This window comes from Colias eurytheme, chromosome 2 (assembly GCF_061535395.1).
Source record: "Colias eurytheme isolate Ceu_HAF_F1 chromosome 2, ilColEury1 Martin Lab GWU primary, whole genome shotgun sequence".
NCBI classification, from domain to species: domain Eukaryota; kingdom Metazoa; phylum Arthropoda; class Insecta; order Lepidoptera; family Pieridae; genus Colias; species Colias eurytheme.
In genome coordinates, this window is record NC_142981.1 from 12543750 (window position 1) to 12555955 (window position 12206).

Here is a 12206-nt window from a genome sequence, read left to right on the forward strand (position 1 = left end):
ACGCTGGCTATCAAGATAATAGAACTAGTCTCATAATTGGTCTGTATTTGATGGACTTAGGTTTCTCTTGGAAGTTCTTAATTAAATATTTTCTGCCGCACTCTGTTGATCAGAACAATGAATTGATGGCATCTCTCTGGAAGGATAGAAAAAGGTTAGTATTTCTGCTCATGTTTTCAAAGATTTCACCATTATTATATTTTATCGATTTATTTACTCTTTAATTTCACCATCAGTCTTCTTCACTTATCCTTATATTCGTTCTGAATGTATCGCGTTGTTTCAGATATTTTGAGCGTGAATTTAAAATGGACGTTATATCGGTCATACCATTTGAATTACTGTGTCTGTTAAGTTCTAATAACAGACTCTTGATATTTTCGTGGTTGCGACTAAATAGATTTTTTCGCATTGTGAGTAATGTATTATCCTATCTTACATAAATTTCGTTTATGGAAAAAAATATGTATTTAGCAAACCTAACACCATATTGTCAAATGTAGTTTTCGAGCTAAGGAGATAAATTCCCAGGTTTTAGACAATTTGCATCCTGATACTTCAAGTTCAAAATTATGAAAACCATAATATGAAATTTGCCTCATTGCTAACTTTTCTTCCATTTTCTTCTAGGTGACCGTCTACAAGTGCCTTCAGAAGCGCCAAGAAAGCATCTCCTCCAACCTGATCCTCACCACCACCATCTCGGTGTTCATCTGGATGACCCTCTTCATCCACGTGTCGGCCTGCTGCTGGTACTTCATTGGGGTTATGGAAGAGAACGCTGAAGTTGGTTCATCATGGTTTTACAATGGTTAGACGAAGTTTTTTGAAGTGAAACTTCTTTATCGGGGTTGGACAAAAATTAAGTGTAACATTTTTGCGTTACGCCGTACGCGTGACATTTTTGCATTACGCCGTACGCGTGACATTTTTGCGTTACGCCATACTCGTGACATTTTTAAGGTCATAAAGAAGTTTCACTTCTTACGTGTGTACTCTAGTACACGCATACATTTTAATTTTCTTCCTTTCAAATAGGATCATCTGTGTTTCCGGACGAGTACAATATGGGGGTACACTCTTCAAGCGTAGAGTGAACAGGTACCTTCTAGAGAAGCGCGTACCATCTTAGACCACATCTCAGCTTAACATCGGGCGAGATTGTGGTCAAGCGCTTCCCTATCGACAGTAAAAAAAAAATTGGTTGTCTGTAAAGTTTACTGACGATAGTTGAACGTGACAACGTCCGAATGTGCTTCTTTGTTGCTCGTTCCGCGCTCTCGCTTGCACTTCAAGCCTTACATGGAACGCCTCAGAGCGAGGTAACGCCGCATGAGTTATGTTTTTTGCGTGCAGACGGCTGTATCGAATTATAAGACGTTGTCACGTCAAAAAATGAATACCAGAGATCGATTAACTAAACGTTTCTTAATAGCAGTATATTTTGTACTTCTTTCTTAGAGTATGGACAATACCAATGTTGGAACAAATACATCTGCTCGTTGTACTTTGTGCTGACCACGTTCACACAGAATGGTGTTGGTGACATCTTGCCCAAGAAACAATCAGAAGTAAGAGGATCATTTTAATATAATATGTACAATGTCGTCCAAAAATACCTAGAGTACTTTCTAAAATTGTGTATAATTATAATTACAGACTGATAACAGCCCTGAATTGATATTATGTATTCCCTAATCTAGATTCTGAGTTATTCCGTGATAAAGCAGCATTTCCCTAAACGACCTTCTTCAAATGCTTCGAAGGTATAAGATAAAAATCATAGCCATTTCATTTCAGGTGATATTTGTATCGGTTCTGCAAATGCTCTCGATCATGGTATACATGATCTACGTGGGAGAGTTTTCTAACATTATACAGTATTACTCCTTCCGCTCATTTGGTTATTATTGCAAGATAATGGAGCTACAGGTATGGTACCAATTCTTATTAAATTATTTTGTGACTTCACATATTTACTTATGTTTTTGTCTGTAATTTGTTTTAGTTTAATTTTTACATTAAACATTTTACAAAACGACATCAATTATTTAAACCAAAATCCACTGGAAGTGTTAGAGATTATTTAAACTTCTAAATTACGTTTCCTTTGAACTAAAATCAACTGAACTAGTTATTCACAAAACAATACATTCATTACAATTGTTGTTCTAACCGGCATCAATCATCTTGATGGATCAGGGTTTGTTACGTCCCCCTCCATCGTTCCAAGCCTTGTCGTGGCGGGGGGGCTCAGTACCTGGGTTGCAAGCCAGCATCTTGGGGAAGCTAATATGGAATACACAAGTGCCGCTCCCGATTCGTTTTTCATAAAACTATACGGGATGCGGCTATTTGACGTTTGACGGAATGCCATTGGCATCATTGAAGAGGGTCCTTGGAGACCAACGGCTGCAACACAGCGATGGATGGCGGATGATGAACCGCGGCGCGGCGGGCTCAGCGGGAGGATGTCTCTTGCTGGGCATTGGGACTTTGGTCCTCCGCCGGGCAAACTGTTACCTCTAACGTGTGACGTTGTCATGTCTAGCGGCACGTTAGAGACCAGGGGGCTTGCCTTAATCGGCCGGCCCAAGAGGAAGGTGACCTCAGAAAAAACCCCTCCAATTCGGCGTTGGGGCGCCCCCCGGGGCCAAAGCGCGGCGTCGAATTCCTGCCTCCCGCTGGGTGGCAGGTGGCTTGGCGAGTGGATCAAGTCGGAGCGGCCAACCCCCGGATACCGCCCGCCCTCCGGGGCGTAATAGGGTTACCCGGGAGCAGGGGGCACCTCCCGGGCGGACCGTATACTTCCCCCATGCTCGTGGGAACTTACCAAGTACAATATGAAACCCCAACTTGAAGTAGAAGGAGATATGCCGAGAGAATCGGCGATAAAAAGGTGTAATGTTGTGTTGGAACGTGTGACAGGCGCTACCCCAACACCTACCACAATTGCTGGTGGAACTGTCAACCTCTCTTATGCGGTAACAGATGCGGCCGCAGAGTCGGACTCTCCCAACTCTATGGCGAGCATCAATTCGCGAACAACTATGAGTCCCCTGGTTCGCCGGGAGGCTCTATGTACCCCGAATAAGGAGTCACGTTTTTGGCGATGTCGAAAACGGTCTCGGTTGGATGATGGAAGCTCAAGTGACACCTCCATCCCATCCTCGTCTGGAAGAAAACCTCGGACAGGCCTGCGCAAGGCGCACAGGGCAGAGAAGGATAGCCAAGCGGAAGTAGAACACAGAGCATCAGGCTCAGGAGATCCAGAGCCAAAACCTGTGCGTTCACCCGCTGTAGAGTTGCAGACGACTGGCGCAAACACAAATACAGCGACTGAAGACTTACGGAAAAGGATCGAAGCTAACCTGGCGACCGTAGAACAGATCGCCAAAGCGTCCAATCGCCTAAAGACCACCTATGTAGCCGATCTAAGAAACGCTGCTAGAGCAATTAGAGAAGATGCCGATTCCCTTGCTTTTAGGACGTTAACAGACGAAACAAGTGCGCTTCGTGCAGAAAATGAGCGTTTGCGCATAAGGCTAGACCTTCTCCAAAGCGAGATGCGAGAAATGCGACTGCTCATGCATCGGGGCCCGGTTGCGTCTGAACAAACGACGGAGTTGTCACGGGATTTCGAATCTAGAATGATTCGCCAACTAGAAGAGCTTATCGATGCGCGGCTTAAGAGCTTGCAGCCTCAACCAAGTACGCAATCGCAACTCTGCCTCTCTAATGCGGCGGATAGGGGGGGAAACCAGGTCGCTGGTAAACGACAGGAGAGTCGTTCTGAAGTTTCAGAGGATACAAGACCAAGATTAAGGGCAACCAAAACTGTATCCAAAATTACCCAGGATGTGACAAAAAACAAAGAAGTGAATGGAAAAAAGAAAGGAGACAAGAAACAGAAGAAAAAGGGAAAGGGTTCAACGAAAAAGGATAATGAAATACGGATAGAAGAACCTGCGCCTACTCTCTCCCCCGCAGTCGTGGCTCCCACAGGCCGTGATGTGGAGTCGCCCACTATGCCTACAGCCACCTCTTCTGGTGAAGGATGGTCAGTTGTAGCAAAGAAGGGCAGGGCGAGCGCGAACAAAGCTCAACAGGCCAAATTCGCTAGGCACACGGTGGAATCGGGTAAGGCGTCTCAACCAGCCAAACCAAGGCTAAGGGCTCCAAGGTCCGCAGCAGTCGTGCTGACAATCCCAGCTGAGGCCCAGGCCAGCGGTGTTACGTACGCTACGGTTATCAAAGAAGCGAGATCCAAAGTTGACCTAAAAGAGGCCGGAATTGAATGTGTGAAATTTCGCCAGGCGGTCACGGGAGCCACTGTTATACAGATTGCTGGACCTGGCAGTAGCGATAAGGCTGACTTGCTGTCGGTCAAACTGAAGAACATCTTTAAGGACCAAAACATAAAAGTGTCTCGGCCTGTTAAAATGGCGGATCTACGCGTGTCAGGCCTGGACGCGTCTATTACAGCAAACGACCTGAAGGAAGCCATAGCTATAAAGGGTGAATGCTCGGCCGAACAGATAAGGGTAAGCCAAATTCAACAGGACAAAACCGGACTGTACGCAGCGTGGGTAAACTGCCCTATAACAGCGGCTAAAAAAGTCACCGAGACGCGTTTCCTCGTTGGATGGGTTGCAGCGCGGGTAAGTGTTCTAAAGCCACGGGAGCTGCGTTGCTTTCGCTGCCTCGAAGTTGGTCACGTTGCTAACCGTTGCGCTGCGGAATGCGATCGTAGTCAGCTGTGCTACCGCTGCGGGCAGCCGGACCATAAAGCCGCAAGCTGTACAGCTAAGCCGAACTGCATAGTATGTGCGGCTGCAGGCAGGAAGGCGGACCATCGTCTGGGCGGCAGCGGCTGCTCAGCTGACAAGGCGCCCAAAAGAAGACAAAATAAACCAACTGCGGGCTCCCAGGCAGAAGGAGCAGATATGGAGACTGTAGAAATCGTTACAGCGTAACATGGCCCTACGGTTTCTGCAATCCAACCTCAACCACTGTGCCAGGGCTCAGGACTTATTGATCCAGAGCCTGGCACAGTGGTCTATGCATCTTGGAATATTATCAGAACCCTACGCTATCCCCAGTGGGCGGGATAACTGGATTGGAGATCTGGACGAAGTGGCTGCTATAGTGGTGACACAAGCAGAAGGTGCAACCCCATTTCGCGCACACATGAAGGGTCACGGATGCGTGGCTGTTGGGCTCTTAGACACGGTTGTCATCGGAACATACTTCTCACCGAATAAAACTCTTCCTGAGTTTGAAGCGTTTTTGGGAGAAGTGGGCTCCCTGATTCAATGGGGACGCCCTCACCAAATCATCGTTGCTGGGGACTTTAACGCTAAATCCGTGACGTGGGGTTCTGCAGCTTCGGATGCCCGTGGAGATATCCTCGTAGAATGGCTCGCTGCTCAAAATTTGGTTCCACTCAACCAAGGCACCGAAAACACATGTGTGCGCATGCAGGGAGGCTCAGTGGTGGACGTGACTTTCGCGAGTCCCACTCTTGCCTGCCGTGTCCAGGGCTGGCGAGTCCTGTCGGAGGTTGAGACCTTATCTGATCACAAATATATCAGATTCGAGGTTCTCCCTACGACAGGTACTACGAGGAACACAAACCTTGCACCTGCCGAAAAGAAGCCGAGATGGTCACTTAAGAGCCTGGATGGACACCTACTAGAGTTAGCATCCTTAATCAGAGCGTGGTGCCCGAAACCCGAAGCTATAAATGTAGATGCTGAAGCGGAATGGTTTGCCGAGACAATGATGCAGATTTCGGATGCCGCCATGTCAAGACTTAGAAGACCTCTCCCACAGAATAAAGCTTACTGGTGGTCGAGGGAACATGAGCGGCTTCGATCAGCATGTGTGACTGCTAGACGCCGGTTTACCAAATACAGGCGAAGAAGGAGACGCGCTGATTACTCTACTGCTGAGGAGACTGAAAGATACACTATCTATCAGAATGCCAAAAAGGCTCTCAGAGATGCCATCGCGGTCGCGAAGGAAAGAGCCTGGATTGAATTATTGGACACGCTTAACTTGGATCCCTGGGGACGCCCTTACAGGCTGGTAATGAATAAGCTGCGTCCTTGGGCCCCGCCGCTGACAGCCACATTGGAGCCAGCGCTGCTGCAAAAGGTAGTGACCACCCTATTTCCAGGTCAAAGTTCTAGAGTAACTGATCTTTCGGGCCGAGTCGGAAGCGATCAAGAAGACCGGACCTGCGATGAAACTATTCCAGACGTGTCCTTAGCGGAATTGAATGCAGCGGTAGACCGTCTGAAAAGAAAGACTACCGCTCCGGGCCCGGATGGAGTGCACGGTAGAGTGTGGTCCCTTGCTTTGTCGCATGGATTGGACCAACGTTTCTGTGATCTGTTGACAAAATGTCTTATGAGCGGGAGGTTTCCGGAGCGTTGGAAGACGGGTCGCCTTGTTTTGTTAAGAAAGAGCGGCAAGCCAGCGGATTCACCAGCTGCATATAGGCCGATCGTCCTGCTGGATGAAGCAGGCAAGCTCTTCGAGCGAATTATATCCAGTCGCATTCAGACCCACCTGACGCGGATAGGACCAGACCTGCACGAGGCGCAATATGGTTTTAGGCGGGGGCGCTCTACTGTGGATGCGATAGCTCGGCTGCGTGATATCTGTGAAGGATCCGTCTCCCAAGGGGGGGTAGCATTGGCAATATCCTTGGATATTTCCAATGCATTTAACACCCTCCCCTGGGACAAAATCTTAGACGGCCTTGCCGGACACGAACTACCACCTTATCTCCGCCGTATTGTCTGCTCATACCTCTGCGGGCGCCAAATAACCTTCCAAAGGCAAGACGGCTGGGGTAGTCACAGTGTTGCATGCGGTGTTCCACAAGGTTCTGTATTGGGGCCTCTTCTGTGGAACATCGGATACAACCACGTGCTACGAGGAGGGCTCCCGCTGGGAGTCTGCACTATCTGCTACGCCGATGACACCCTAGTGGTGTCCACAGGCCGGGACTTCAGAGAGGCGCGACTTCGAGCCACAGCAGGAGTGGCACAGGTGGTCGCTCGAATCAAAAGCCTCGGGCTCAAAGTGGCCCTCGAAAAATCTGAGGCTATATGCTTCCACGGCCACCGGAGGGCCCCACCGCCGGGGGAAGAGATCGTCGTGAGTGGGGTGCCCATCCGAATTGGGCCCAGACTGAAATACCTCGGTCTGGTGCTCGATCCGCGGTGGACATTCCAGGGTCACTTTTCGGCACTGAGCACCAAGCTCAGCACGACGGCAGCGGCTCTCTGCCGCATTATGCCGAACATTGGCGGGCCGAGCTGGGGCTGTCGCCGACTTTTCGCGGGTGTTGTGCGATCACAAGCACTGTATGGGTGTCCAATATGGGCAGATAAGCTGCTGACGCGCAATACAGTCGTACTGCGGCGGTCACAACGAGTGGTGGCCATAAGAGTGGCCAGGGCGTATCGCACCGTCTCCTATGATGCGGTTTGCGTCATTGCCGGGACTGCACCTTGGCATCTTGAAGCCGCTGCCCTCTCACAAGTTTACTGGCGAAGAGCGGAGGCAAGAGCGAAGGACGAGGGCCTCACCTCCGAAATGCTCCTGGAATGGAAACGAGAAGCTCGCGACGCGGTGTTTCGCCGATGGCGTCGGGAACTAGACTCGTCTTGCGTGGGGGCCTGGACTTTGGACGCTATCAGCCCGGTACTCAGGGAATGGGTGGACAGGCGGTGGGGTCCGCTCAGCTACCGACTGGTGCAGGTGTTGTCTGGCCACGGGTGCTTCGGCAACTACCTGCACAGGATAGGCCGTGAGCCGGCTCCCGCCTGCCATCATTGCAGCAGCCTACAAGATTCAGCTTTACACACCCTTGCAGACTGTCCAGCTTGGACAGACGAACGTGAGTCCCTCCGGAGCCTGCTGGGAGCAGACACCCAGCTGACTCTGCAGACTCTTGTAGAGACCATGGTCTCCTCCGACGATGACCGCGCATGGAAGATCGTCGCCACTTTCTGTGCGACGGTAATGAAGAGAAAGGAGGACGCAGAGAGGGCCCGGGAAAACGACCCAGGGGCGGATCCTCTGCGTCGACGCAGACCCGGCAGGCGCAGGCGTCTATATGACCAGCGCCAGCCATAAAACAACCTAGAGATAAAACGCGCGGGAGGTTTCCGTAGATACGCGCATACTGTAGCTATGCTCGCGGCAAGGAAACCGGATCCCCCGCGACGTAAGGTGGATAGGCCCGGAATGGAACGGCGATATTGTTTAATATCGGCGCCCATTACACGCTCACGCTCCCGGGCCTCGGAGGGTCGCCATGACGCGGCAGTCGCCACACAGACGGCGGGGGTATAAGGCCTGGCTGTTAACCCCCGTCGCTCAAGGGTGATAGACGGCCACCGTTGGGTTTTAGTGGGTATGGCTTCGCAGCGAGTCCCACATACCCCCTTGGACAGTAAAACTGCCGAGGGGGATGCGTAAAGGCATTTCCCAACGTTAAAAAAAAAAAAAAAAAAAAGGGTTTGTTACGTCAACGATTGTGTTTAAGCGAAAATTAGCTGCATTAATGAGCTCAAAGGAGTTCAAAGAAAAATATTTTTACGAACGTGCCTTGTTCATCATGTCGACTGCTTGCTTAGTGGTTAGTGTTTGGAGAACTAAAACAAACAGGTTGAATGCATGGTAAAAAAAAGATAAATGTAAGGGCTTTAAAGTAAGATCATCAATTTTAAACATCGATATCGAGACAGTTCAAATAATATTTGAATGTCCCGTAATTGGTCTAAAAATATATGGTTGGGCAGAAAACTAGCATCCCCACATCAAAATTCATCTATCAAATTGATATCGACAAGAGACAAGAGACTAGAAGAAAACTAGTTACAAAAATACTGATAAATAAAGATTGAATCTGAATTATATTTCATTGGAATAAATAATAAATAATTTGGAAAATCCAAAAGTGCACGCCTCATAATTTTTTTTTAATAATTATTCATTAATTATTATTTTTGTTTATTTAATAACAATTAAACCACATCGAATCAGACCCTGAAAAATGAAAGGGTTCTATTCCTGAGCATACTCAAGCGTAAGAGAAAAAAAAAGACTCGATTAGTAAAGTATTTCGGTCGCTATCGTGTTAACAAGAAAATCCTCCGCACATACAGACACACGGACGTCCAAGACAGAACTTTTTTAAACTGTTTTTTAACTAGTTTAACTAACAAAAATGACATCAAAAATATCATGAATGTTAAAAATAGTGTTTTTTCTTAATATGTATGTGTGTGTATGTATTATCTTACAAGTGCAATGTATGATACATAAAGACATTTTAAGTTTGAAAAATCAGATGTTTTGCGCGAAGTGACAGTAGTACCCACCTCAACGCTTCGCTTATGAGGCGTGCAATAGATTGGCCAAGATAATAATCCTTTTTAATTTCAGTATACGAGTATATATTAATTTCAGGAATTCTTAAATAACAATCGCGTATCAAGAAACCTCGTTAATCTGGTTCACAAATACTCTATACACCTCTGGACCGAGTCTCGTGGGGTCCAGCTACCAATCTTCTTGAAAAAAGCACCAAATTGTATCAAACTTGAGGTGATGTCGGCGGCTTATTTGCATCATCTTCATGCGGTAAATAACCATGATAACTTACAACAGTAATTTTATTACATACATTGTGAAGTAGTTTTTCTCATGATGTCACGTTCATTAAAAATATTTTGTAGGCTTTTAACTTTATTCTTAAATATATGGATGAAAATATAATTTATATCTCATAATTTAATTTATTTCAGCATCCTATATTTAGGCAGTGTGAGCCAGTGTTCTTGCGGCAACTGGTTGGATGCTTTCAGCTTTACACCTATAATAAAGGTGATTATAGTCTATATTAAAAAAAATATGTTACAGAATGTATAATTTGTCTACTTTATTTCAAAGATAAGTTGGTAAGGTATAAGTTTCTGGTTCATTGCCTTATAATTTTTTAGAAGAACTCATTTTGCAATCATGTTTTAGTGCAAATTGATAGTTCCTTATATCCATAATAAAAAGAAAGATTATAGCATAGATTGTATTATAGGAATGCCTGTGGTTAAAGAAAATGAAAGAACAGACAGCATGTATTTTGTACACTCGGGTCGAGTTTTGGAAACTTGTGAAAACGACAGCACTACGCGACTGTACTTCGCCGGGGAGAGCTTTGGAACTGTACGTGTTGCATAAACTTTAGAAGAGTAATAAATTACTAGTGCTTGTTCGTGATATTGATAAGATACTTATAAAATAAATGTATTTGTCCCATGCTTAGTTTTCCACATTGATATTCATTACTACCATGTTATAATAATAACAGTTATTTTGTTAAAGAACTTTTAATCTATCGTTATTCTGTGGTTATTCATTAATTTCCTATTAATCATTTCAGATATATGGCCTTATCCACAACCTGCCTTACGCGTATTCGTACATTACCGTCATGAAGTCTCAAGTTTTAAGTCTCTGCCTTAGAGACTGGATCAATTTATTATCACATTTTCCCGATAGCAGGGAAATTATCGAAAAATCTTTGAAGTTTGATGACAGTTCCCCCGGTAGTAAACCAGATAGATCCAGAAAAGAGCGCAAAGTAACAATTGCAGAAAATACTGTAAGGGTCACTCCAGAGGAACCTTCCACTTCCGAGACAAAGACAGAAGAAGCACTCTTACATGAAGAAAAACAACAAACAATTCTAGATTATCTACCACCTATAGAACCATTAGATCATGATGAAACTGTCGATTTACCTGAAAATTATTTATGGCCAACGGACAACAGGCGAAATTCCCTTGAAGATCAAAATACTTTAACAGAAGCAACTGATAACAATCAGTTAGATTTAGAAGTGACTCAGAGTGAGTCAACAGATCTTCCAAAAATTAATATAACAGATCAAGATTTATTACTAAATGAAGAAGTAGAGGAAGCTACTGATGCGTTACTAGCTAAGCTAGAAGGTACCGATACATCAACTGATGAAAAACGAAGAACACGATCATTCGTCATTGAAAAACTAAAACGAGAGATATCTGAAGGAATTTTGGAAGAATTAACTCACATGAAAAGTGTTGAAGACTATATTTTAGAAAGATATGGTGAAGACACCATAATGGAAGAACCTACTGAAACAACTGTAGGTGTTGATGATGTCCAGCCAACATCAACAGCTCGTTTAAAGCACAATGTTCACGTTCGTTATGGCGAAAATACAGAAGAAACGAAACACGCGACACTGGATTCTCATGAAATAAAACCTATCCGAGATTTATCTACGAATGAGAAGAATTTTAATTCTCTCGATAGTGACATAGATCCAAATGTTGTCATTGAATCAGATAGCTTGGAGTCAACAGAAACACTAATGGACAGTGACAGTGAGTCAAGTATAGGCGAGGAGATAAGAAGTTTAAAGAAGAAGAAGAAGAAAAGTTAAGAACTAAATCTTAATTGACTTCATTCCTTAATTTTGTTTGCTTTATAATATAATGTTTCTGAATATATTATTTAAAATTTTGCTTTTGTTTCATTTCATTGAAAATAAACCTAATATCGATATGAACTGGGAAAAATAGTGTGACTTTTGTTTAGTATTCGAATTTAAAAATATTAAGTAGCTATAAAGAATTCGAAGCAGATTCGGAACGATTTAAATTCGTGTTTGGCAAAATTCTCATATATTTCGTATGCCGGATTTTGACCGGATTAAAACTAGTGACAGTTACTACGATCTTTAAATTTTTATAAATATAAACCTTAGATTACAAAATAAAATACAGATGGAGCATGTCAATCATTCATCGCCCTTGTCAAAGAAAATACGAAATCAAAAACGAATACGTTCCTCCGCTAGTGCTATAGCGATTCTAGTGTCATGCAATACGTCAAAAGGGGTTTGATATTTTAGTAAAAAAATGCTGTCTTGTGATATTAAAACGCTGTAAAACTTGTTCCCGAAAACAAACAAAAAGATAAAACATCGTTTTACAGATTTTCTGTAGATTATTTGGCTTATTTAATTTTGTATACAAATAATAATTTTACAAATACGAAGGAATTCAAAACTTCAACGTATGCTGCCAGTATTTTGAAAATGAATTTGCCATTTTTAGGGGTAAAATGGTTAAAAGATA

General features: G+C 44.7%; 1 protein-coding gene across 1 annotated transcript; it reads left to right on the plus strand.

Moving 5' to 3' along the window:
- Positions 1–17: 17 nt before the first annotated feature.
- LOC149910762 (uncharacterized) lies at positions 18–11509 on the plus strand. Its single transcript, XM_090109703.1, has 8 exons — positions 18–154; positions 631–811; positions 1462–1571; positions 1801–1932; positions 9493–9666; positions 9831–9909; positions 10118–10245; positions 10463–11509. Exons 2-8 carry the CDS (start codon positions 718–720, stop codon positions 11507–11509), a joined length of 1764 nt encoding a protein of 587 aa, XP_089965829.1. The 5' UTR covers positions 18–154; positions 631–717.
- The last annotated feature ends 697 nt before the right edge of the window (positions 11510–12206 follow it).

Coding starts and splice junctions, on each gene's coding strand:
- LOC149910762 (XM_090109703.1), top strand. CDS start 718: ATGACCCTCTTCATCCACGTGTCGGCCTGCTGCTGGTACTTCATTGGG. Junction 1,572..1,800: donor TGCCCAAGAAACAATCAGAA/GTAAGAGGATCA, acceptor ATTTCATTTCAG/GTGATATTTGTATCGGTTCT. Junction 9,910..10,117: donor GCTTTACACCTATAATAAAG/GTGATTATAGTC, acceptor ATTGTATTATAG/GAATGCCTGTGGTTAAAGAA.